The sequence below is a fragment of the Misgurnus anguillicaudatus genome, chromosome 3 (genome assembly GCF_027580225.2).
Source record: "Misgurnus anguillicaudatus chromosome 3, ASM2758022v2, whole genome shotgun sequence".
NCBI classification, from domain to species: Eukaryota; Metazoa; Chordata; class Actinopteri; order Cypriniformes; family Cobitidae; genus Misgurnus; species Misgurnus anguillicaudatus.
This window is the reverse complement of record NC_073339.2, coordinates 33,232,134-33,260,125: the sequence shown is the minus strand read 5'-3', so window position 1 is coordinate 33,260,125 and position 27,992 is coordinate 33,232,134. Positions and strand designations below refer to the sequence as shown.

The following is a 27,992-nucleotide window of genomic DNA, read 5'->3' as shown; positions in this document are numbered from 1 at the left end:
CCGCAAGCGCTGTGATTGGTCCACCAGAACCCCTCCCGTCAGGTAAAAAAAACTGCGTCATGGGTATTTCCATTTGCGACGGTGAAAACAAAGATGAGCCAAGTTGAGGAGTTATTTAACTCAAACTGCAACAAAAGCCGCTGTTTATTTACTTCCATCATTGCTGGTCTTCCTAAATCATACACAACAAGTTGCTGTTTGTTCTTCGTTTGTGGGTTAACTTGCCAAGCTTCTTCTTCTCTGATGGTCGCACTGCTACTGTGGTTACACACGTGGCACTGCCTACCAGTGGTTTGCGCGTGTGTTTGCACGTTGACGTGGAGAACGACGCAAAAGAAAAAATGAAAACCGACGCGTAACCTATGCCGTCGCGGCTGCTATAGGACCTACACACGGCTATAACGAGCCCTTAAGGGGTAGAAATGGAATTGGGCCTTAGTATAGCATTAGCATGTTGCTAAGCTAACAGCATAGTACTGTAAAAAGCATACAGCTTATAGTGCACATAGGGCTGGGCGATTCGTCCCCATAGAAAAATCGTAGATTTTTTTATAAAAAACTCGATTTACGATTCGAATCGATTTTTTCCCCCGCCCCCATTTAAAACAAAATAATTGCAAACTGTATATATTTTTAAAATACATATTTATTATATTTAATTAAAATGCATCAACAAAAAATTGGGAAGGAAGGAAGATTTGGAGGATGCAAAATGTATGTCAGTGTTTCCCACAGATCTGAAATGTACTTGTGGTGGTAGCTGGTGAAAAGGGCAATCATTATAATCCCCCGACAAAAAATGGTCTACTATACATGTGACACAGAACTAATAATGTGTGACACAAGACAATACTTTGAATTATTGAACATTAATATTAATTTCACATTATAGTTCATTAATCTAACCACCCCAAACTTTCTTTGCCATAAACAAAGCTGACACTGTTTGTTAAAGCACCACGAAAACACTTACTGTTTTTGCACTGATATATGAAGCAATTAGACCCCTTTTATCAAACTCAATTATATACAATACTATGTACAGTATATTAATAGACAGTGCAGGTCTATAGATTATAAATGTGACTGATGTTATAATGGTAATAATTTCTATTAGATAGGCACTTTTACTGCTTCTGCTTTCTATTTCTCTTTTGCCAATTAAAATGGCTTAATCCACTCATTATTTCAGATTTAAAAGTCTACTTGCTGTCCCGATGACAGTTGTTATCACCATAGAAACCGGAGGCACGCTGAAACTGAAGTCGTTCTTTAGGGCGGTAGCGCTCCCGTCCGTTCTCCTATCGACTCTGGTTTTACACACATTAATCATACTTGGGACCCAAAGTAATAAACTAGGACCGACCCGGACCAGACTGACATTTCAAATATAAACCCGGAACTGTACGGGTCCTCTCAGTGAAGAAAGACCTCTAACGTTAATGGTAAAACTCTGCTCAAGTTCAGAAACATACAATGTGACACTGAGCTTGCTTCGCATCGCACGCAATTCATTGAGAAACAAAGAGCACGTTAACGCACACTCAACGGGAGAGACGTGCTTGCACGCAAAATGAAGCCAACTTGGATGCTATAAACACATATGTTTATAAGCATATGCGACCATTTTGGTCGGAGTGTAGTTCCCTGGCTGCTCAGTTACCTCAGTATGTGCTGCAGTTGATCCAGTTTGCCGCGCTGGATGATGAGTTTATGACGCGCTGGATGATGAGTTTATGACGCGTGCATCTTCACGGGCTCTCTCAACAAAACACGGGTCATCCAGTTGAGTTCAAAAAATACGGAAATTCTTAAAGTGATTTTTTTCCTGGGCGGATCGCAATTTACCTGGGCGGAATGCCCAGTAGAGCCTATGTTTGGGAAACACTGTAGCCTATGTACTGCGCTATACTGCAGAGGGGGAGAAAAAATCTAAAAAAATCAATTTTTTGAAAATATGAATCGATTTGACCTACCAACTCGATTTTAAAATCAAATAGATTTTTTCCCAGCCCTAAGTGCACACATACAGTTTTTCCAACTTTGGCTATTTTTCTAATAACCTTGCAATGCAATTTAATATTGCCTTGTCTGTATTGAATGCATCAGACAATATTTGCCCCCCAAAAATGGCATCTTAGAAATCAGCATTATTGTGCTGCCTACCTTTTGAAACAGCTTGCTCCGGCATGACAGCAGTGATTTATGAAGTTTCATCTTGGTTGATCCTTTAGTGGTTATAGGTGCTGATATAAGCAATACACGCTTGTCACTCTTCATGGGAGCATTATCAGAGCAGATTGCATCAAAAAAACCTGCCTCCTCGCCTCCATCTCTTTTGTGTTTGCAGTATATCAGCAGTTTCTAGAATGCAGTTTCTTATCAGAAAGTTATCAATCGGGAAACACAGACTCTACTTCTGCAGGATCCTATAGAAAGCTCCACAGCCGTCCATGAAATTGGATTTTAAACCTTTCATTTGCAAAGTTCTCTATATTATCAAAGACTTGTGTTTTCATTTATTTGGCTTTTATTGGATAGAACAAACAAATAGAGAAAGAGATGAACAAGAGTCAAGGACCACGAGCCAGGATGCAATATGTCAACATGCAGCCAAATTTGCTATAGGCACCAACTTGTGTGTTTTAAAAAAAGGTTAGCTAATATAATGATGTATTGAGGATGGGATATACTGTAGTATTCCCTTTAGTTTAATTGGTAGTGAAAAAATGTATAGCTTGTATATCTTTAGAAAAGCATCTGACGTATGTTAAAAAAGGGCAAACCAGGATTGGCTAATATATGCATTTCAAAGCTTTCCTATGTGCACAAGCGACTGTTTATACAGATGTTATTGGAAACCTAAATTGTTGTGGGATTTTTTCCCTTCTTCTTTTCTCTTTCTGTCGCCTTTAGCTCTCCAATTCCCTCTTTCTTATTTTCTTCTTTCTTTCTTTTTCCTCTATAATTTGGCAGCTGTTTTTACAGCGAGTGTGATGTGCTGGAAACCACATCTTTGATATAAAGCTCTGCGTGTGTATATGTGTGCGAGACTGTAATGTGATCTTTACTTGGCCTTAGCGTTCTTTCCCAGCATTCATCTGGGTATTTTTGTGTATATGTGTTTGTGAGATATTTCGAATGCTGTTCCAATGAGTTTTTTTTTTCACAAAATTGACTGTATGCTGTTTTATGACAAGCCAGAGAGATGCACAGTTATGAAAAGCAGTTTACTCTGCCGTTCCACCCTGTTTCTGTCGCTAAATAAACTCTCTTTAATTTCGCCGGCTTGGCTCTTCTTTCTCTCACCGTTGGTGGGGTGTGCTTCACAGAACCGCACTATGTTTTTGATTTGCACAGTTTGACTATTTGCCAGGTCGCATTTACTTCTGTTATATGTGGTTTTTAATTTAACATTTTCAGCTACTAAAACTGTCATGGTCTTTTAGTTTAAAAAGCCTAAATTAATATTTACAGTTTTATTGATATGTATAGTCTTGTTTTAATATTGACTTTTTTATTAACATACAAATGCATGCTGGGACCCAGTGAGACACAAACTTGACAGTTTTTTCCTTTGTATTTCAGAGGTGGTGTATCATTTGGATGTTACAGAAGCACCTCCCTTCCTGCAAAGATACAGGTGTGTCTATGTGTTTTTGTGTGTCTGTGTGAGAGAGAGAGTGTGATGTGCTTTTTCTGAGATGGGTAATTAAAGCCTTCTGAAAATCACATGCCAGGAATTCTTCAGCTTTCCCTTACATTCCTGTTGTTTATGCTCCTTGTAAAGACTCCACTGGATTTGAGGGTTTGTGTGTCTGTTATGATTATAGCCGTTGTATGCCGACGCCAGACTCTGTCTATTCAGAGTGCTGCAGAATTCATTTTTATAAAAGCGTGAAAAGAACAGAGCTAAATGTGTATGTCATTCTGTTGTTTTGTGTATGTATGTGTGATCTGGCTGCAACTTTGTGATGTTAGAAGTTCACAGCGCCTCTGCAATAATGAAAAATTGAAATAAATTAAATATACTAATGTATAATTAGATCTTTATAACATTTTAAAGGCCCATCAGTAAACTCATAGATATATATAAAGGCTAGATGTCTTACGGCGGAGTCTTTAACGGCATCACCTGGCGGCCATCTTACCACAGGCAGCTCGCTCACTCTTAGTATTGAGTTTAATGGTGCAGGTTCTTTTAAATGACCACAACTTGCTAAATTTTCTACCAATTTTAAAACGGTTTGGTTTCTTACAAAGGTTATTAACGTGGCTATAATTCTGGATGCTTTAAAGCAACACTAAAGAGTTTTTGCTCTTTGCTCCCCCTACAGGTTGGAAGCAGAGTTGTCCATTACCACTGTCATAAATAATTTAGCCAAATGCAGCAAAGCTGACTCTGATTGGATTGTAGGTCTGCCGTAAAGCAAGTTTTTGTAGTTTTCACTGGAACTACAGGCCCACGACCCGACGGTTGGAAACTTCTTAAGTGCGGTTTTGGCCGATAGAGTGCTGCAAAGCGAATGTGAAAGTGGCATTCACCCTGTTTCGGTGGACAAACGACTGAAACTTTTTTGAAAACGTTATTTAAGGTAAAAAAATTATTTATTGTTGCTTTAACATGTTTCATGAATTTTTTTTTTTACTATAAGTATGCAGTGTTAGGCTACTATAAGTATGCAAACGTCATCTTTGACGTTTATAACAAACTAAACTGTTTAAAAATCTGTAAAAAAATTAAGCAAGTTATGGTCATTTAAAAGTACCTGCACCATTAAAACTCAATGCTACGAGCGAGCGAGCGTCATGCGGTAAGATGGCCGCCAAATGCGGACGTTCCACTCAATTGGCCAGCAGCACGGGCGAGACATCTAGCCTTTATACACATCTATGAGTAAACCCACAATAGAAGTAGAATCTAGTGATGGGAAAAACAAAGCTTTTTTGATGCTTCAATCAATTGAACCAATTGCTTCGAAAATGTATTACGTTTTTCGAAGCGTTCAAAACACCACACACGCTGGCGATACCTGCTGGTCAAAATTGTGTAAAAGCAGTTCTGTCCAAACATTTTACACTTTTTAAACTCCCCCTAGTGGTGAATCATCAGATTTTCGAAGCATTTCGAAACAGTTATGACGTAATGAAGCCTCGTTTGCTAAAATCACATGAGTTGGCCACGCTCCGAACAAATGATTCGAAGAAAAAAAAGATACGTAAAAGTTTCGAAGCCTCAAGAAGCAGTACTTCGAAAGCGACCATCACTAGTAGAATCAGCTTGTTGTTAACAATGCGAACTTGCCGACTTTGTCGCTAGATTTAGCGACTTTTCAGACACCTTTAGTGACTTATTTCCAAAAAAGCAACTAGTGACAAATCTAGCTTTTTTTCTGGCATTGTTGGAGACTTTTGTAGACTTTGACGTGAAAGCAGGTATCGTAAATGTAAAATGGTCTTTGAATAAAAAATAAATGTATTTGAGTGAGCTGAGCAGCAGCACTTTCAGAACAGACAAACTGTACGGAGCTGACACGTTTATTAGCTATGTACCTACAAAACAACGTTTCCCATCATTTATCAGCATATCCTCATATTTTTTGAAACTGGACTGTTTGGACATATAATCATTTTTAGGCATTCATGTGTATTTAAATTAAATTTGTGACAGTTCAGAGAGAAAGAGAAACCTGAAACAGCCAATGTAGTAAAAATGCAAATACGACAGGATGACATCACTGTTAGCTTAATGACACAGTGATGTAATCTGGCAACATTTAGTGACTTTCCAAGCAAGCTTTAGCTACTTTCCATTGAAAAATAGTTGGCAATTCTGGTTGTTAATGTTATTAAAGCAGACCAGCTGTGATGGAGGTAAATGGGCAGCGACTATAGTTGCAGCTTGAGTTAAATATCACTCCTCTACTGGCCCATCTTTGTTTTTACCATCGTAAGCGGAGTTCCGTATGAGAAAATGCAACACAGATTTTTTTTTACCTGATGGGAAGGGTTCAAGCGGACCAATCACAATGTTTGTGGTCCACGTAGAGCAGACCTGCGTGTCAGGCTTCACAGAGCTATACGCATAGCCTACGTGGAACCATAAATTGCGCTTTATTCAGCAAGTCGCATCAGTCAAAAATGGTTTTGAAGAGGAATAAAACATATAAGTGACACAGGACTATACGTAGCATTTATTTAGAAAATTATTTCACAAAATCCAAGTATTTAATCTGGAAAGGCAATTTATTTAACTCAACAATAGCACAGAATAGCAGGCTGAATAGGTGTCTGTACATGTTAAAGTAACATAAACAGTTATTTACACGATAAACAATAGCATACAGAAAATACCTGGGATGCCTGAATAGGCTAAATTAACACGACAAGCCAAATCAAGTTCAAAAAGGTCCCAAAGTCATTCCGCATCACTGAATCCATTGAATTACATAAATACAGGAGCAGCATAGAGCGGACTCTCACGGCTGTAGATGGTAATGTTGTCTCTTGGTTCATATGAAATATGTATAAGTTACACCTGACTAGAAGTTCCAGGACCCGCCAATCTATGAAAAAAGTCTGATTTATAATCCCGAAAATACGATACATTTCTAGTGCTGAAAGAATTATTTCACCCCAAAATTTTTCTCTTTATTTACTCAACCTTACGTACCTAATATTGTCTTTCTTGTATAAAATCCATAACATATAGAGATAGAGAAGGTGGTTGACATTTTTGTGTGTGTGTGTGTGTGTGTGTGTGTGTGTGTGTGTGTGTGTGTGTGTGTGTGTGTGTGTGTGCAAATTTGGTCATGACTGAGAGAGAGATTATGAAAGAGGGATCTTAGCAAGGTTAGCCACTAGTCACACATCTATAATTACAGTAAGCCACACACTCACACACTGAACGTTTCTGCTTCTGTTTGTTTGCTGTTCATAATATTGATGGATACAAGCTAGTTATTTTAGGGCCTGGTGATATAGCTGATATAGCTATTTTGCAGGAATATCTTCATATATTCTATTTTGTTTGGTTTTAATTATATATACACAGTATATTGTATATTTATATAATATAGTGCTTACTTTGTTTAATAAAATGTTATAAAATGTTTAAAAAAATTACTTTTTGAAAAAACATTTGTGACTGTTTTGTATGCTGTGTTTTATATTATATAATAAATAAATGGGTACTTTATTTGCTTAAAATGCCTGAATACTGTTATGCGTAATATAAATACAATTAATCCTGCCTGTTTAATTTAAAAATCATATCCAAATACATGTCATATTTGCAAAATAATACCCCAATATATAATTTCATAACCCAGTTTATTAAGTTTCACCTGGTGCTGGTGGTGGAGGCATAATTTAGTAAACGCTTCTGTGGGTTGTATTTTGGGGGAATTGACAAATGACCTAAACAGTCATATAGGTAGGAGGAATGGTTGTTTTAGACCCACTTCATTTGCAATATAATCGCTTAAATATTTTAGTTTTGAGTGATGATGTAAACACATTATTACTGTCTTTCTGTTGGATAATTGAAATGCACATTTTAAACTGATTCATGGAAAGAAACAAACTGACTGACCTACATTAATACTGATCTTGCTATTCTGTTTAAGCATGTTGATGACACCCAAAATCTGCATTAATATCAATATCAGTCATTGTATCAGTCATTGCACCAAGTTGCTTGATTTCTTACATTTTTTAGGCATTACACATACCTCCTTTTTTTGTTAGTTTTAGACGTGTATACCCTTTGATCTGTGTGGTAAAAATAATTTCATTCATATTCACTACCTTTGAGACTGTATGTGTGTTTCTGTTAGGGGCTCCACCCTGACATTTATTTTTGTCTCCAGTAACATATTCTCACCCCATACTGTTTACATGCACATCAGGAGATGTCCCAGCAGACATACAGACATGAATCAGGGGCGTGGTGAAGATGTACTCATTAAACATGGATCTCATCATCATTTTATTTCATTCAGATCGTGCTTCCAGGGTGATACACTCGGCGTGTGCTGATTGGCTGAAACCTTGACGATGCGCTGATTCTACACCATGGCTCAGGAGGCTCTGTGGAAATACCCACAATCCTCAGCTCCCTAGTGAGTGTGCATATTATATGTGTAGGTAGTGTTTAAGTGTGTGTGTTTGTATTTCCCAACGACCTTATACAAGGATAATCTGCTGTGCTTTCCAAATTAAAATGCAGGCTGTAATGTTAGGAAATCTATAAATTACTATAAATTAAAAGTTGTTGGAGTCCCTACTGAAAAATCCAGCTAAGACCAGCATAAGCTGGTGAGCTGGTTTTAGCTGGTCCCCAGCTTGGTTTTAGCTGGTCCCCAGCTTGGTTTTAGCTGGTTTTGCTGTTGTAGGAAGCTGGTTTTGCTGGTGTAGCAAGCTGGTCTAGCTGTGTTTTGGTCACATTTTAAGCTGGTCTAGCTGGACTTAGCTGGTCATGCTGGAATACCAGCTGGCCCACCAACATGACCAGCTTTGTCAGGCTGGGAGGACCAGCATAAACCACCTTAAACCAGCTACAACCAGCTACCAGCTTATGCTGGTTTTAGCTGGATTTTTCAGTAGGGGTAGTACACTGTACACTGGATTGATACTGTTTCTCTATTCCAAAACCTAAAATGTATTTTGTTTTAAACATATTTGAGGATGCTTTGTATTTTTCTATTTGCTACCCTGCAACAGTAAACACGTACTATAAACGTATTGTTAAAACAGTACGTCCTATATGTATTTATTAGACCACCTGTCTATTTGTCTCAAAGACCATTCAACATCATGTTTTAATGCAGACTTTTCTTTTAAGAGAGTTTTCAGCTTTCATGATTTTAAGCTGAAATGATGGATGTCAAATTAAAGGGATAGTTCACCCAAAAATGAAAATAATGTCATTCATGACTCACCCTCATGTCATTCCAAACTCGTAAGACCTCAGTTTATCTTCGGAACACAGTAAAATGTTTTAGATTAAGTCCGAGAGCTTGTTGACCCTTCATTGAAAATCTACATATGGTATACTGTCCATGTCCAGAAAGGTAATAAAAACATCATCAAAGTAGTCCATGTGACATCAGTGGGCATGTTAGAATGTGCTGAAGCATCGAAAATATATTTTGGTCCAAAAATAACAAAAACTACGACTTTATTCAGCATTGTCTTCTCTTCTGCGTCTGTTGTGAAGTCCATGCGCGAGACTAAAGTCACATGACTGCAGTGACGCGAATAACGTGTTATCCTCAGACATGTTTGTGAAGGGTTTTTTTTCTTCAAATTTACAGCCTGCATCTCCCTCAGACTGTTAATGAAGCCCAGGCGCACAAAACAAACAAAAAAAAAAACAGCTGGGGCGCACCAGATAACTCGTCGGCCGCGTCAAAGAGAAGACAATGCTGAATAAAGTCGTAATTTTTGTCATTTTTGGACCAAAATGTATTTTCGATGCTTCAACACATTCTAACTGACCCACTGATGTCACATGGACTACTTTGATGATGTTTTTATTACCTTTTTGGACATGGACAGTATACCGTACATAGATTTTTAATGAAGGGTCAACAAGCCCCCGGACCAAATCTAAAACATCTCAAACTGTGCTCCGAAGACGAACGGAGGCCCCACGAGCCCGGAACAACATGAGGGTGAGTCATTAATGACATTATTTTCATTTTTGGGTAAACTATCCCTTTAAGTCCGTTTTATACCCAAATTTGAACCGGCACGTTCAACTTTCTGAATATAGCGTTTTTTGTTGTCCAGGATGGTAACTCATTAAAATCCTTGGCAATTAGGACCCTGCCATAAAATTCAGCTGTCTCCATGAAGATCAAAGGCATGCTTTTGAAAAGAGTTCATCTGTGATGCAAATGATGAAAGATGCTCATTGTGCTGTTTCTTGCAGATTTACACCGACAGCGTCTGAGGCTCATCGAGAAAACCTGTCCAAGGTCAGACAGCCCTCTATGTCGGAATTTGATTTGTGTTTTAATGTGATTTTTTGGTTTGGTGCATGTCATTGACTCTATGTCATTGATGTCTCTCACAATGAGTGTAGTGTCTATATGAATTGTTTTCTTTCGGCATGACCTGATTTAATTTAGTCCCCAATCACATCAGGGCAGGAAAGACTGGGTTGTAAATGAGCTTAAATCACATTTAATTCACTTATATTAACTTGATTTTTAATGTGATAATTCACTTTGATAGCACAGCCAAAGCACGGCTGCCTGAGCAGAAACAAATAAACTTCTTTATGGTCTTAATGTTGATCTGTCCATTTTTTGGGCTTAATAAATGTTATAAATGAAATCCTGAAATGAAAGGCTTGATCTTATCCTCTAAAAATTAAAACAGTAATGTCTTAGCTATTGGTTAGCATTATCCCCCATTGCCTGTAGGAAAGGGAATTTCATAGGAAGATAACTTCATTAAATTTTTGATAAAGATTAAAAAATAACATGCCAGGATTCTTCACAACATGCATTTTAAGAGTAGGACTAAATCTGGATTTCACTTTTATTGAATGAAGGGAATTATGGAAAAACCACATGTTTTTCCACTGACTGCTTTTTTCCTTTTCTCACTTTAGCCATGATGTCGGTCTGTGTGCCCCCACCACGTAACTCCTCCCCCTCTGTGGATGTAGCCAATCGCAATGGTCCCCCTGCAACTCCGCCCACATCCCTCAGCTTGCGCTCTTCACACAATCAACTGCTCAGTGGTGATGTCATCAAACAGGGCCAGTCCACACCTCCAAAGTGTCGGAAAAAGTACGCCCTCACGAGCATCCAGAGCGCAATGGGACTCGGAGAAGGTGGGACACCACCGTCATCATCTTCCACTGCCGCCAATCCTAAACTGGCCAAAAACGGAGCGAATCAGTTACGTAAAGCCGCAGAACACCAGGATCACAACAAGAACACCACCAAAGAAGATGAAGATGGTAACACGGCCGTCGAATCGGAGCTCAACATTGATGATGACGATGACGACTTGACCGTTGAGGAATTGAGCCTTGACAGCGAGTCCAACATTGACGTTGATCACAGTGACTTTGACGCTAATAATCAGCTTGTTAATGAGGATGTAAATGAGTCAATTAATGATGACACTAATGAGGAGGATCTTCAACCCGTGGAGAATTCTGACAACCTGCTCATCCTGTCTGAAAAATCTGAGATCGTCTCGGACAGGAAGTCCTCAGAGAACCTTAAGTCCAAGAGTTACCTGGAGTCATGCCTTGACGACCTATCGTACGACCTGCCTAACGTTCAGGATGATGATGATGTCACAAAACCATTGCTGATAAAAGAGAAAAATCCCACATCTCCAAGGAAACAGCAGAGCCCTGAGGACACTCCCCTGCTGTCGGTTGGCTCTTCGTCTTCCTCTTCCTCACCGGAGACGAAAAAGGACCGACCACGGACAGGAGCCAAGACAGACCGTGCGCTAAACCGCATCCAGAACCTTCCGCACAGCGACGAGGAGTGCAGCTGGACAACACTGTCACAGGACAGCGCATCGCTAGGCTCACCAGAGGAAAGCGGTCAGTAGAGAGTTTAGATTGTTTTATTACGTGTATACTCTGTGGTTTTGTTTGTGTGATTTGGACAGGTGTAGTGCAGTCATGAGGTACGTGTGGTTTTCAGTTTGGCACTGGGGTTTTTGTGTGTTTGGATTTGTCTTTTCACTTGAGTGTGATAAGCGTATTCAGTGCTTGTTAGCAAGTGTCTTGTTTGGATTTATGACAAAGATGTGAGGTTGCGGAGGAAAAGTTGGTTCTTTTAACTGGAAGGCGGGACTTTTTAGATGCTCCCTTACTATTTTCCCAATAATAAGTTCACTAAATTAACATTTATGCAATTGACAGATGTATTTATTCAAGTGCCCGTCACTTCCCATTGCGATGTTGATGTAGCTCTTTTCAACTTTATAATGGCATTGGACAGTGCCCCATTTTTGTAGCTCCAAAAAGAGGTTTTTGTAAGGAAACATTTATAGTTCAAACTTTACAACCTATGGTCATACTCGTGTTCACGAGAGGTTTATTTTTCATTAAAGTTTACCTATTTCATTGCTTAAAACAACATTATTTTGTGTATTTGGTATAATATAATGTGTTTGTGTGGTTTATGGTTAAAAAACACGTAATATCCACATACCGGACATATTTGTAGCTCCAGATATCCCTGCCTTCCTCAAACGCTTTGATTTTGTACAAAACTCATCGATCTGAAAAGCGCTGTGTCCCTGATTGGCCAGCTAATCTGTACGTTGTGATTATCCTGAATACCTCTGAAGTCAGCAGGAAATGTGACGCTCCTTACCATGTTTGAAAGATTCGCTCACAATGCAATGCTGACAGGAGTTAATTTACAGGCTGTGGGTCAAAGCGAAAGGAATTCGTCTGTTTGTTGTAGTTCAAGAAAAGAGATTTACGTTGGAGATGATGACTTGTGTTATTGTTTACTTTGGGGTTTGTACCGTTGGCATATCGTTAACATGTACTAATACACACTTACACACCAAAGGAAATGTAAAATCGTGAATTGGACAATAGGTGCTCTTTAATTACTATATTTGGTGCTCAATTTGGACAGCAGTTTATAGCAGGGTCTTAAAGGGTAAATGATTCAAAATGGCTGTTTCTGTTGTAACAAGCAAATCCCAAACTTTCACTCAAACCCGACTGCCATCAACACAGTGTTTGTCGATCTCTCTCACCACGGACAGGATAACCTCACAGATCTGTTTGGTTAGCCGGTTGGGTATTGGACAGGTGTGAACTGGTTTAACACATAGATGTTAGCTGGCATTCCTGCAGCTGGGTTTGCATTCTGACTGTTATGCATGCAAACATCCCTTGAGCGTCTTGTCATGTGATCATGCGTTCGGTGACACTGCAGGAAAAATGCTGGGGTGAGGGAGGTGGGCAGATCATCGCCCAGGATGCCGATAACATCCTGGATTGAAAAATAAACAAACACACTCCGTCGCTTTCGTTCTCTCTTCCAGCCCGATTCCCTCTCCCTCTCTTTCTCCATCAGTCGCTCGTCCCCTCTCTCTTCGTCTCTCCCCGGCTGTACGTCTCTCTTCTCATGTTATCCTCTTTCTCGCGACTCCTCAGTCATGATGCTGGGTAATGACTACATGCTGGCCATTGTTATAGTGAATTATGAGGGTAGGTACCGTGCATGCGTGCATGTCCGTGTACAAATGCGGTTGTGAGTCAGTGCTGCGCATGTAGCTACGCATCTCGCTTGCGTGTGCATGCTCATAAATGCAGGCGGAGAGGAGACCGATAAGAGAGGGAGGATGTAGCAATGTCACGAGCTGTGTGCCGAATACTAAAGTTTGTGCATATGATCATGGCTCCGTTTGTGCGCGTGTGCATGAATTTTACAGCTGCTTTCCCCTCCCCCTCTGCCTGGACATGCTTTATAGACTGCAGAGAGAGAGAGAAAGAGAGAGAGAGAGAGAGAGAGAGAGAGAGAGAGGGAGACATAAGACATAAACCGAAAGTGGGTCGATTGTTAAATCTAAAACTAGGTTAAGTATAGTTAGTGCATGCTGTGTTTTGTCTCTTTATGGCTCCCGTAGCGTGGATTTGAAGTGGCTGTTTTTTCCACAGCGTCCACAGAATCATTGATCCTCAACCTGATCTTTGTCTCTGTGTCTTTGTAATTGTGTCCGCATGAAAGTTGAGAGCCGCAATGATGTTTTTAGGGAGCTGACCCATCATACACATTTATGCATTTTTGCAGATGTTTTTAACCAAAGCGACCTACATTGGATTCACGCTATGCATTTTAGTATCGGTTTTCCCTCGGCTCTACTATTTGAACTATAGAAACATTTATACATCGGAGACTGAAACTTCCATTATGCACCTCTGCTCAGCACAGTACAGGGGATGGCAAATTTTTGTAGGTTAGCCGGAAGAAATCTGCTCCACGTGGGTTTACTCGGCAAAACATCAATGGGTTGTTCTATAGGCTTTTGGATTATCGCAAAACTAAGCTCTGTGATCAACAAAAGCAAATGATACTTACACGTTTTCTCAAAAAATCAAGATAATCTTCACAACTTTAATGAATTTAAAAAAAAACGAACCTTAGGCTATAGACTATTTCAGCAGTAACAATATAAACAAACGACTTTCATGGAACAAACGTAAATTTCTGTAAACTTCCAAAAACAATTAATAACAAAAGGTCCCTTTAGAGTAGTTTATTTGTGATAACATGCTAAATAAATAACAAGTAGATTACTTTAGTTCTAATCATAGCTAAAGCGTTTCAAAAATACACTGAGCTAACATTACTGTCTAAATATTAGGGCTGTCAAAAGATTAATAACGATTAATCGCATACAAAATAAAAGTTTGTTTTTGCATAATATATGTGTGTGCACTGTGTGTAATTATTTTGTATATATAAATACAAACACATGCACATATGAATTTAAGAGACATTTACATGAATACATGTATTTATTTAGATTTATATATATTTTATATTATATATACATTTTTAAAAATATACATAAATAACTTAAAGGACAAGTTCGGTATTGTACACTTAAAGCCCTGTTTTTAGATTGTTTATGATGAAATAGAACGGTTTTGACTGAAATTTCAACATATGCGACTGCCCCGAGAATTTTAGGGTGTTTGTTGTATCACCTCCCACCTCTATAATGGCTGTATAGGTGCACTGGAACAATCCTTCCTAAAATGCATTAAACTTTCGTTTACAAAGACGTGAAACTCACCGAGTTGTCAGGGGTGTTCAATGATATGCTGCTAAAGATCCTTTCCAACAGGTGTTTTAGCATTCGTTGTAAACTTGTGGACCTATTTTCCAAACGCCTCACACCCGTATATTCTTCCGCTGAGATTTTGAATAATAGACACTCCAGCCCAGTTTGTCTTGATAATCCACCTTTGCCAATTGCAAGAATACAAACAACGTTCCCGGCGCGGAGTAATACCGTACCTCATAGCACATCTAATACAAGTCAATGGAGTTGGACAAAAAGTATGATAAAACCTGTTGGAATGCGAATTTTGCATATATTGGCGCTACCACGCATAGCTTAGCATAATTCATAGAATCTGATTAGACCATTAGCATCACGCTTTAAAAAAAATCGCAATTTTTAATTTTCTGTCGGTCTTAGTACACAATGTAACTACGGAACAGTCAAGTTTTACATAGGAAAAAAAATCAAAACTCTTTGGTTATTTTGGAGCGAGATGCTAATGGTCTAATTAGATTCAATTGATTATGCTAAGAGTGGTACCGCCAGACCCGGAGATCAGCTGAATGGATTACAAAACGGTAAAAATCAAATGTTTAACTCTAGGGGAGCTGGAAAATGAGAATATTTTCAATAAAAGAGGAGTGTCCCTTAAAGCCAAGAGTCAGACCATTAAACAAACAGAGACCGGTCCGGAAGTTAAGGGTGCGTCTCATTTCTCTGTCTTACCCCTTCCCCTTACCCGTTCACCTCTGTTTTGCGCGTTCATGTGAGGCGAAGTGGTGTCTCAATTCTCAGTTTGATCAAGGGCTAGGGCCAAGGCATAGGGATACATAGCCCTTGAAACAAAGTGTGATAATGACCACACTTGAAAGAGAGGGGTAAACGTTAACGTAAGAATTTCTCAGGAGAGCCGGCATCAAGACGTTTTATTGATGAACGTCGAACTGTCAAGGAGTCGCAAAAATGAAAGTAATGTTATTTTCTGCAGTTTAATTGAGATTATATTATGACACTCATGTTTTATGATACTTTTAATCAATGTTCAAGCGGTTTTAATTGTAATGTTTTTGTTTTGAATCGCTAGTTAAGGTGCTAGCTAGCAGCTAAGTTATGCGCTATTTGTTGAGCTCCGCTCAGGAAATCGATACCACAACCTGAGACAACGGCATCTTCTTTGTTTGTCAACGCTTGTCTGTTTACGTAGCAGCCGGTTAGCGGCAAGGGAAAGTGACGCAAACGGTTATTGAGTGGTGTCTCATTTTTTAGACGAACGATCTGTCTTACCCCTTTACTCGGTTTCGAGGGGCAAGGGGAAGACGAAGACAAAGGGGAAGGGGTAAGACAGAGAAATGAGATTGGCCCTAAGTTCCAGCCTGACGCGTAACCTGACAACACGCATGTGTCCGTTGAAACCGCCTATAAGCGAACTACATCACGGTCACTCGACTCCAACGTCATCACCACAAAACTTTTAATGACTATTTCAAACTTAATTTAAAACATTTAAAAACATGTTCCATGATAAGAAAACACTCTGGACGATTTTTGTTTTCATGTGTGGCAACGTTTAAAGTTCCTGACAACGTCTAAAGTCGTATCTAGCAACTTTTTAGCAACTGCTCTGTTTGAAATACATAAAAACTTAATGAGTGGGGTGTTATTGGTGTGTTTTATATTATATATTGTGAAGTGCTTTTTAAAATGCATAGCTTCAAAGCAGTTATCCAAAGCTGTGCCAGAACCAAGGGAGGCTTTCTGATGAAGGTAGGGGCACCAGCATCCCGTGATGGAAGCCACAAACCAGCATCTAAAACACAACACATGCTGGTGGTGACCAACAGTGCTGAGTTGTAGTAGTGTTATGTGAAAATTGACACAAGTTTCCCTCAGAGTTGTTTTAAACTCACACAATCAATGTTAAGGCTTCTTAGCTCTGGTGAAGATGTGTTTCCTGTCTTGAATCTGTTCAGCATATGTGTTGGGAAAGACTGCAGTGGTTTTCCTTGCCCAGATTTCATTGCGTGAATAAAGCTCTTACTAACATATGAAACATGAAACAAACATTCCCAGCTGCTGTGCGAGGACAGACAGAACAGTAGCGAGTTCACAAGATGGACCTTATTTTATTTTACATTAAAATAAGATCCATCAAATAAATCTAGCTAGAAAGTCTTACTCAAAGTGAATCTAGTTTTTGCTTACTGGCTTCATTGTGTCCTATTTGTAAATCATAAATACACAGTCATTATCTGCTCTATGTAACTTTACCCATGATTAAACCCAATCTATTAGCAAAATGAAGCATTGCCGTGTACACATTTCTACAGACTGGCACTGAGCTGGCCATTATCTAAGCCTCAGCGGTTTACTTATTTTTTGGCTTGCTTAAAATATCTATGGAATGGGTCTTAACATTTTTACCTTTTTTACTGCAACATGTATTTTACTGTGTATATTGCATACAAGGAGCTCAGATGCAAAAGCCCCTAAATGCCACCTCGGTCAAAAATGAGATAATGATATTAATCGAATTCTCTCGTCACAAATTATACGTTCATAAAATACTTTTGCTTCAAATCTGCTAAATCCCGGCCTTAGTCGTTTAGAAACAGCGGTTTGTTGGAACAGGGTTCCCACGGGTCCTTGAAATCCTTGAAAGTTTGTGAATATGGGGAAAAAATCCAAGGCCGTGGGAAGTTTTTGAAAATATACATACATAGATACAGGTCGTTGAAAGTGCTTGAATCTATTTTATTCAAGAAGTTTTCTGAAAAAAAAATCCATATTTTTCCCTGTGTAGTGTAGGACAGTGGTTCTCAAACTTTTTCAGCGTGCGGCCCCCTTTGTGTACGGTGCATTCCTTCGCGCCCCCCCAAAGAAAATTTATGACAAAAAACAGTTCTTACACTTCACATTTTAATTAAACAAAACATTAAATTATACAAAGTAGTGCTGCCTTCTTTTTTTTAGGCTTAATTTCACAGAATTCATGATAAATTAATGTATTTTATAAAATGTCATAAAACTGGGGCCCCCCTGGCACCATCTCGCGGCCCCCCTGGGGGCCCCGGACCCCAGTTTGAGAACCACTGGTGTAGGATAATATCATAAAAATTCGAGTTTGCTTTAAAATTCAGTTTGCTTTAAATGTGTATATCTTCTGTATGCGAATGTTGATTCATACCAAAATGCTTTTTTGCATAGTTGTGTTTGACACATGAAAACATTTTGGGTTACGTATGTAACTGTTGTTCCCTGAGAAGGGAACGAGGCGCTGCGTCTCATCATACTTCCTGCGTCCCTGTAATGTTGTCTTTGGCAATATTTCAGATAGCGATATACTTCCTGGCTCCTGCGTCACCCTGTCTTTGTCATTAAGTCTCACCATTGGTTAAATTTGAAATACACATTCAGACGCACTTACCACTGGAGGCGTCGCCAAAGTGTCACGCAGTGACGCAGCACAAGTTCCCTCGAAAGGGAACGGTGACACTATATCTTAAAAGGTAACACGATGTTATCTTGCTCTCACTTGAAATGTGTTTACATTTAGTCCTTGAATTTGAGGGTATTGGACCTGGAAAGTCCTTGAAAGGTGAACTAAGGTGTGGGAACCCTGTTGGAATCCATGCAGAGTCAGCTAAAAAAATTTAATTTACAAGAAAACATGTCAGATGTACTTAAGAGGGTTTTGCATCTAAACTCTTCATATATTGTGAGTTTGGGACTGTTTTTTTTTTTACACATAACTAAAAGACTTTTACGCACAACCCATACTCCTGTTTTGGATTTCTTGGTTGACACTTGTGTGTGGGCCACATTTGACCTCGTGTACACGTGTTCACAGATATCTGGGGCGAGCAGTCGTTTCAGACAGACCCTGATTTGCCTCCAGGATGGAAGATGATGACAGACATGGCTGGTATTTATTACTGGCACATTCCAACGGGTACCACACAGTGGGAAAGACCCGCCCCATGCCATCCTGTGCCAACTGGCCCCAGTCATGCCAGCCGCAAACACTCACTGGGCTCTCTTTCGCCCTCACCCACTCCAGATCATGAGGTACGCAAACACCCATCTATTTGATAATGTGGTTATTTGATAATGTGGTTACTAAAACTGCACTTTCACACGAGTCAAGCTTAAAGGAACAGTATGTAGGATTGTGGCCGAAACTGATATTGCAATAACAAAACTTGTGGCTACAACTGGTACTGCATCACACAACTGGTGGCCAATACACAAAATTACAACATAAACATCAGTTGAGGGCTGCAACTCCACTTTTTAAATGACAATATCCTGGCCAGACCACTATTGTCAGTAATATAAGTATTTGTAATGAACATGATTTCTTAATGTCTAGTGACATATCAGGGCCATTTTATGATTAATTGATATACATTTCTTACCTACTGTTCCTTTAGGCTAGAACTTTAAAAAAATTGAGCTTTCAGATAACTTAAGCTTGTGCTTTCACTTTGATCACCTTTGATTCATTTTTCGCTGAGAATTAGTGAACAATTTAACCACATTTACCATTTACTTTGTCTCTTATCTCTATTTCTTGTTCTCTTCTAGTCGATGTCTCATGCCGATGTGTTTTTTGGAGCATCAAGCCGTTCAGGCAGCACCGCCTCTGACTGTTCCGCTGATCCCGCGCCTATCCCTACATCTTCCTGTGTAGACCCCACCCCTACTCTGTCCTCAAACTCTTCCTCATCCTCTGACGGAAATGTTCCTTCCTGCGGATTTGTCAACAGCTGTTACTTTGTAAGTCTCTCTCATTCATAACCCATTTTACAGTTGGCCCATATCTTTTATGTCCGTATCCTGCAATTGTCTGACTATTTAGGTGTGACAAGAGAGTACAGATTGTCAGTATTTAGTGTGACCTCTCTTGGCACTGAACACATCTTGAGATTTTTTGAGGAGACTGAAGTCCTGAAGTCATTCGATTAGAAATAGAAATTAGGATTTCATTTCATTTAGGTTTAAGAGATCCTGCAGCTGCCTGCTATTGCTCAAGTGGAAGGGGAGTTTACTCTAAATACTCAACACTTCAGCTTATACTTTTATACTGTTTTTAATACTAAATACACATTTCCTGTATTTTCTGGTTGTATTCTATTAAAGAGACTGAGACATAATTATATATGATCACTATACAATTGCAAAAACAACAATTTTGGTATTCTGTCACAGACGATATACTTGTTTAGCGATTACACTGCAAAAAATGATTTTCTAGAAAAAAAAAATCGTCTAAAAATTCTTAAATTAAGATGATTTTTCTTGATGAGCAAAACGACCCAATAAAATGAGTCTAGTTTTTGGACCAATAATATCAAATTTAAAGGACAAGTTCAGTATTTTACACTTAAAGCCCTGTTTTCAGATTGTTTATGATGGAAAAATAACGGTTTTGACTAAAATTTGGACATATGATGCTGGCCCGAGAATTTTCGGGTGTTTGTTGTATCACCTCCCACCTCTATAATGGCTGTATAATGGCTTCCTAAAATGCATTAAACTTTCGTTTACAAAGACAGGGGTGAGGGGTGTTCACTGATATGCTCACACAAAAATCGCTGCAAAAGATGCTTTCCAACAGGTTTTATTGCAGTTTTTGTCCAACTCATTGACTTGTATTAGATGTGCTGTGAGGTACAGTATTACTCCGCGCCGGGAACTTTGTTTGTATTCTTGCAATTGGCAAAGGTGGATTATCACCACCAACTGGGATGGAGTGTTTATTATTATTTAAGCTCTCAGCGGAAGAATATACGGGTTTGAGGCGTTTGGAAAAATAGGTCCACAAGTTTACAACGAATGCTAAAACACCTGTTGGAAAGCATCTTTTGCAGCGATTTTTGTGTAAGCATATCAGTGAACACCTCTGACCACTCGCTGAGTTTCACGTCTTTGTAAACAAAAGTTTAATGCATTTTAGGAAGGATTGTTCCAGTGCACCTATGCAGCCATTGTAGATGTGGGAGGTGATAGAACGAACACCCGAAAATTCTCGGGGCAGCCGCATATGTCCAAATTTCAGTCAAAACCGTTCTATTTCATCATAAACAATCTGAAAACAGGGCTTTAAGTGTAAAATACTGAACTTGTCCTTTAAGTAATTTTGTGCATAAAACAAGCAAAAAAATCTGCCAATGAGGTAAGCAATTTTTTCTTGAAATTTTCTTGAATTTAAAGGAAAATGTTCAAGATTTTTTGCTTACCCCATTGGCATGTTTTTTTGCTTGTTTTATGCGCAAAATCACTTAAATTTGATATTTTTGGTCTAAAAACTAGACTTATTTTCTTGGGTCGTTTACTTCATCAAGAAAAAGCATCTTAATTTAAGAATTTTTTTTTGATATTTTTACTGAAAACAAGACAAAAATACTAAGAATTTTTTCTTTAAAATAATTTTTTGCAGTTTGCTTTTCATTGTTTACAAATTGAGCGAATAAGAAGAACTTAGGCTGTGAAATCGGCCCAATACACTTACTCACTGAGAGTACCGGAAGGCACCATCGAGTTAATGCGGTGCAGGCCTCAGACTAAAGGCTAAATAGTGGCTGGCAGTGTGTCTACATCAGCTGTATATCAGTTTTTGCAGTGCATCATGGGATAAAATAAGTGGACCTGACAATGTGGTTTCGGACACCACTAAAATGACCGGCACCTCAAATAGTAAACTATATAAGGGTGTTGGGGGCTATTTCTGACACAGCCGTACTTTAGATCTTTAACAATTTAGTTATTTATGGCTAACACCACAGTTTGCACATGAATTGAAGTGGTGTGAATATATGTGTTTTTCTTTTTGGGATATATATCATTCATTATAAATAAATAATCTTATCTTTGGGAATCAGGATTATGCATTACCACATTATTCTTTTTTACAATTTTTAATTATTTTGTTAAATATTAATAAAAACTGTGTGTGCGCAGCCTCGTTCATCATCCCTACAGATAATGCCAGGAAAGGACAGACACTCTGAGACACGTCATCGAGAGGAGGACAAGGTAACACTTTGTCATTTCTTCTCTGTCTTTTCTTTTGCAATCTACTTCCTAGTCCTCTTCTAGTTTGTCCTCTCCTCTTCTGTTTTCTCCTCTTTTTCTTTCCTCTCTTTCTGTCGTCTTAGTGGATGTAGAAGAATCTTGTGAAAAGCACTAGCATTTTCATTGATTCTTACAGTAATACAAGATACTGTATCTACATCCATACCAAGATGTGGGAATCTTTAACCACCTCATGATTTGATTGAGGATGTCATAATCTGATTCTATAAATGATTTCCAATGCATCTCAATATTTTTAGTAGGTTGCAAATTTTTGACAACTCGGTTATAAGTTCTGTAAAGCAGGGGTTCTCAAACTTTTTCAGTGTGCGGCCCCCCTTGTGTACGGTGCATTCCTTCGCGCGCCCCCCCCCAAGAAAATTAATGACAAAAAACAGTTCTCAAACTTAACATTTTAATTATACAAAGTAGTGCTGTTTGTTAGTAGCCTTATTATTTTTGTTTAATTACACAAAATTCACAATAAATTAATGTATTATATAAAATGTCATTAAACTGGGGCCCCCTGGCACCATCTCGCAGCCCCCAGTTTGAGAACCACTGCGTAAAGATTCCGCATAAACCATAAAAATCTTAGACACACGAGTTTATTTACTATAATATATATTTTTAAAATATTGATCTAATGTTATATGTTATATGTTATATATGTTATTTCTGTTTCTGTTTATGTTCTGTTTGAATGTACATTTCAAACATATTTGGCAATTAACTATAAAAATCAGAAAAGACGTATGGCCCTCTGAAACTTGCTTCTGGCTGCTTTAAAGTCAGTGCTATAGACCTTTTGTGAGTTGACATCACAGTTACGTCACGCGCGCATGTGGTGGCAGAAAAACAGTGGAAATGAATGAGACACGAGTGAAACGAACAATATAACTCACTAGAAAATGTTTTGATGTGCTGTTGAGTGTCAGAATAAGAGTGCCAAAATAGATGACCTTCATTTTTATAGTATACCGTCGTCGAAGACACCATTTGAAGATAAACGTAGGTGTTTATGGTTGCAATAAAAGCCCTCAACCGGACAGACTGGAGTGATGAAATCATCTGAAAATCTTTTAATAATTTGAATAGAAAATAATTAGAGAAGATATCCGGTGTTCTGTCGAAGTCTGATCCCTCTATGTGTTTCTTATAGCGTTTTCATCACGTTACGTTTATAATTTATTTAGAAAGATTAAAGATTTGAATTAGTTCATAATATCAATAATATTACCATTTATTAAAGTTTTCTTATTTTTTCCGTTTTCTATTACTTCTTTTTACCTTATATCTTAGTCTATGTCTTCTTCCTGTTTGTTCTAAATTATGATGTTTACTAATAAATATATAAACATAGCACACACACACGATGTAAAGTGTTAATAATATATAAACAGGCCTATACGAATTAATTTGTATGTAAACATAATAGTTTTAGAACAAACACGTAGGCTAAAAATATAAGGAAGAAATTGAAAACAGGAAATGATGAAATATTTAATAAATGATATTATATAGAATACATAATAGTATTGCTCTTATAAGTACTTCAGCGATTCATACTGTAAAAATAATTGATTTACCAATAAAGAACAATACATATACATTACATACATGCACACAGTTAGTAGCCAAGCCATTTAAACTTTTAATTTATTTAAAAAATAAACGTAACTTGGTGAAAACATTATAAGAAACATTACACTTAAGAGAAATATAGGGGAAGCAGACTTCTACAGAACACCGGATCCTTAAAAATCACAGTTTAATGCTAAAACACTTCACAACGCTATTGCGGAGCTGTCACTTTCTGCCACCAGTTGGGCTCCGTCCACAAAAAACGTCATCTCTGTTTGCAAACACGCAAAAGGTCTATAGTATCATACAGGAACTGAAGTAATGCTTTTCCAATAAAATTCCGGATTATGCATTTTCATAGATCATTCCAGATTCGTTTAAAGGGGACATTTTAAAGATGTGAAATAAATGTTTGGTGTCCCCAGAGTATGTATGTGAAGTTCTAGCTCAAAATACCATATAGATAATTATTTTTATAGCATGTTAAAATTGTCCCTTTGTTGGTGTGAGCAAAAATGTGCTGTTTTGGGGTGTGTCCTTTAAAATGTAAATTTAGTTGACTAAATGGCAGTGCAGTGGTTGGCTAGTGCAGATTAAGGGGCGGTATTATCCCCCTCTAACATCACAAGGGGAGCCAAATTTCAATGACAAATTTCATTTAAACATGCTTTTAGGGTTTACCAAAACCAAATTACTGGGTTGTTCTTTTTCACATTTTCTAGGTTGATAGAAGCACTGGGGACCAAATTATAGCACTTAAACATGAAAAAAGTCTGATTTTGTGATATGTCCCCTTTAAGAAAGAATCGGGATGCATCTGTAAATCATTTTCTCCACCCCAAATCATATTGCATCTAACTTCAATCACAATCAAACACACACAGACACAGTCACTCAAAGTAAACATACAGACACATGCTTGTCGGGTGATCTAACAACCCTGTGTTGTTTCTTTCCGCCCTCCTACCCTTGATCCCTCAACCTTGTTCTCCCTGTGCGTGTGTGAATAATGATGCAGAAACAGCCATGGAGTGATTTTGCAGTGGGAAAGATTGATAGTGAGATCTGGAAGGTCAGTATCTCCAGCAATCTCAAATGAACACAAAAGCAAACACACAGTAGAATGTCTCCTTAAACTGCTGTTGACACACACTGAGGGAGTTGAACAAACGTCTGCCAAACCTACAGATGATGGGTGAACTGAGAAAATTCAATAGGCTATAAATACAAAACTTTTTATTGTTTAAAAAATGTTAGTATTTTGCCTCCATGAAAACAGGACTAGGCAGCTCAGTTTACTGCAGTTGTGTGTTGTTTGATGTACAAGAGTTGACTTTTTAACTCTTTCCCCGCTATTGACGATTGAATATTTGGTATTTAAAAAAAAACATATTTGAATGAGGATAAAAAGAGAACAAATATAGGTAAGATTTTATATATTGTATGTTTATATATTTAAGGAAGAACATTTCTGGAAGGCATTAAACTTTTGTGAAAATCATAAAAAATGCTGGCGCTGGCTGGCAACTTCTTTTTTAAAACGCTGGCGGCGAAAGAGTTAATAGACAGCTCATGTGAGTTAACAATTCTTGCAATTTTATTCATCTATGTTGCAGTTCCTTCAAAATAACCAGGCAACTAGTGAGAAGTCCTATTTTATTTACTCATCAAAGCCAATATTTGCTTTTGTGAGGTGCTTGGCAGGTGTTAATTTCGAACTCTGGCTCAACATATTGAAGTAGACCCAGAATAAAACCCATAACACAAACTTTATATCAGCCATATATATAACTAGAGTACATAGTATAGATATGATAAGTCTTATATAGCAGAATATCTTTTTATATATTAAACTCTTCTCGTCATGTGTGGTTCCTTATTTCAAAATATGTGTTCGGCGCGTCAAGCGAACCTATGTGCATCACGTGTTCCGTCAAAACAAGTGCCCGCTGCAGACGCGTCCAAAGGGATTATAATAAAAAAGACGTTCGCGTTTGCCAGATACTCGCATAATCTCATGCGTAATCAGAGTATACTGTTAAACTGTGAACGTGAGCGTCTCTTTTATCATAAATGGTTTTGACACGTGTGCAGCAGGCACTTATCTCGACAAAACACCTGATGCACATAGTTCACATTGCGCAAAAAACACATATTTGAAAAACACAAGCAACACACATGACACTCCGAACACATATTTTGAATTTGCGCCCCTCGGAAAAGCAGTCATCAGCCGCCACTTTGTGATGTCACGGCCTACTTGTAGACATTCTACTGATGTAATTTTGTGCTGAAATCTTGTGCCGCTTTAACTTTTGAACCTTAACCCTCGCAGCTGAGCATGGCTTTCTTCTCTTGTGTTTAAATTGGGAATGTTTGTTTCTTATTTTGGAGTTAATAAGGCATAGCTCCCCTCGAAATGAAAATTCTGTCATCTTATGTATTTACCCTAAAGATAAACAACTGAACATCTGCTCCACGTAATAAAAGGTGGTACCATTTTATAACCACATGTTTGTGAATTTTCATTTTTGGTTGAACTACCCCTTTAAGGCACACAAATTATTTTGGTTCAGTTTGTTTAACCACTATGATTGTTTTAACAAATTACACTAGGCATGATCTTCACAAATCTCAGTGCACTGACTCCATGCATAGGCTGCATGTTTGTGGGTTTACCATAGGTTTGTAGACTTGTATCTAAGCACCTCTGCTTTCTTTTTGTCACAGGATCTGCAGGCAGCCACAGTAAACCCTGACCCCAGTCTAAAGGAGTTTGAAGGAGCAACTCTCCGATATGCCTCCCTCAAGCTACGGTGTGTGCATAAAACAGAAAACATGAGAGAGAATAAAAACTGTATAGTGAGATATAAACCTTAAAATGCTTTTCAGCGTGTGTGAAAGCAATAAAATGTAATAAAATGACTGTTTTTGTGTGCATTCAGAAACCCTGCTCCTGTGGAAGAGGAAGATTCGAGCAGTGTAAACAGTGACCCTGAAGTCAAGGTGAGAAACCTTGAGTTTGTTCTTTTATAGTTGACACATACCTCATCCCCACAGAGGACTTAAAGCCAAAGTGTTGAAAATGTGCAATGTTAAAATGCTTTCTCTTATCTCCGCTTAATGTGCAGACACAATTACACTGCAAAATGCATTTAATCAGTACACTGCCAAAAATGCCTTTCTTACTTAGTGTTTTTGTCTTGTTTTCAGTAAAAATATCTAAAAATTCTTAAACAAAGATGTATTTTCTTGATGAGCAAAATTACCTAAGAAAACACTTCTAATTTTAAGAACCAAAATAAGTAAATTTGTGCTTAAAACAAGAATATCTGCCAATTTTGCTTGAATTGAGTTTTTAAGGAAAAATAACTTTTCTTCACCCCACTGGCAGATATTTTTGCTTGTTTTAAGCACATTTTCACTTAAATTGTATATTTTTTGTCTAAAAATTAGACTTATTTTCTTAGGTCAAGAAAAGCATCTTATTTTAAGAATTTGTAGATATTTCTACTGAAAACAAGACAAAAATACTAAGTAAGAAAGGCATTTTTTGCAGTGTATTTTTGTCTTTCATGAAACAATATCTGAACAAACAAGATACATTTACTTAAAAAGCAATATTACATACTGTATGATGTTTGTGTTTAAGCATCTTAACAAATACCCAGCAAGCAACAGCCATCATTTCACAATGTAGGTTAACTATCAACCCGATAGTCCGGCTATGATTAACCCATTTCGAGCCAAAATTATCCTGAATTTAGTTACATGTGAAGAGTTTCGTTGCAAAACGAGATAAATCCGTTTTTTTTAATTGTTCAGAAATCTAGTTTTTTTGGTTGTGCATTCAATTTAATATCAATTCAATTGCAGTTGGTTTGCTTTGATTTAAACCTTCATAACTTACAAAATACAGCTAAGTAGCACCATAAAACAAAATAATAACATGATAACATAATAATAAACATGTTTTGACAAAAATGTTAAAAAAATGGATTTATCTCGTTTTGCAACTAAACTCTTCATGTTATTTTTGGCAAATGGTTAGACGTCTAAATTTTGCCTAGACGTCTGGGCTGTGTTTTGACGTCTTTTAAACAAAATTTCTTTATTGCTGGGTATCAAAGAAACATTTAGACAAATAAAAGAGAACCATAAAATTACCACTTTGTACATATACTATACTTTATCTCATACACTTTGCTAAATGTCTTGTTTGAAGGATGCTTTGGTATTAGAAAACAATTTGTTGATATAGGGGTACACAGTTCACCTTAAAGAGAAATGGAATAGGAGTTTTTCTATCACCCTAAAAAATGTACCTTGTTTTTAGATCTTGTGAGTATATTTATATGTAATAATCATTTATGGTAACTATATGGCTTTATGATGTTCGATACATGTAAATCATCAACACTGCCTGTCTTATAAACATTGTTAATGGCTCGTCCCTGTATGAAACTTGACATCCAGTGTATTTCTAGACATACAGTGCCATCTGCTGACCCCTGAAAGAAAAGCATTCACTTGTG

The 27,992-nt window shown here is 37.9% G+C and overlaps 1 protein-coding gene across 1 annotated transcript in view; it reads left to right on the top strand.

The window, feature by feature from the left end:
• The window catches only part of apbb2b (amyloid beta (A4) precursor protein-binding, family B, member 2b), a 68,726-nt gene that overhangs the window by 15,395 nt on the left and 25,339 nt on the right, over positions 1–27,992 (top strand). The window contains exons 2-11 of the mRNA XM_073864886.1: positions 3,589–3,643; positions 8,004–8,123; positions 9,938–9,983; positions 10,625–11,581; positions 18,647–18,864; positions 19,384–19,575; positions 21,760–21,834; positions 24,476–24,529; positions 26,188–26,273; positions 26,403–26,463. Coding sequence (XP_073720987.1) covers positions 10,627–11,581; positions 18,647–18,864; positions 19,384–19,575; positions 21,760–21,834; positions 24,476–24,529; positions 26,188–26,273; positions 26,403–26,463 — 1,641 coding nt within the window. The 5' untranslated portion in view covers positions 3,589–3,643; positions 8,004–8,123; positions 9,938–9,983; positions 10,625–10,626. The remainder of the gene's footprint in view (positions 1–3,588; positions 3,644–8,003; positions 8,124–9,937; positions 9,984–10,624; positions 11,582–18,646; positions 18,865–19,383; positions 19,576–21,759; positions 21,835–24,475; positions 24,530–26,187; positions 26,274–26,402; positions 26,464–27,992) is intronic.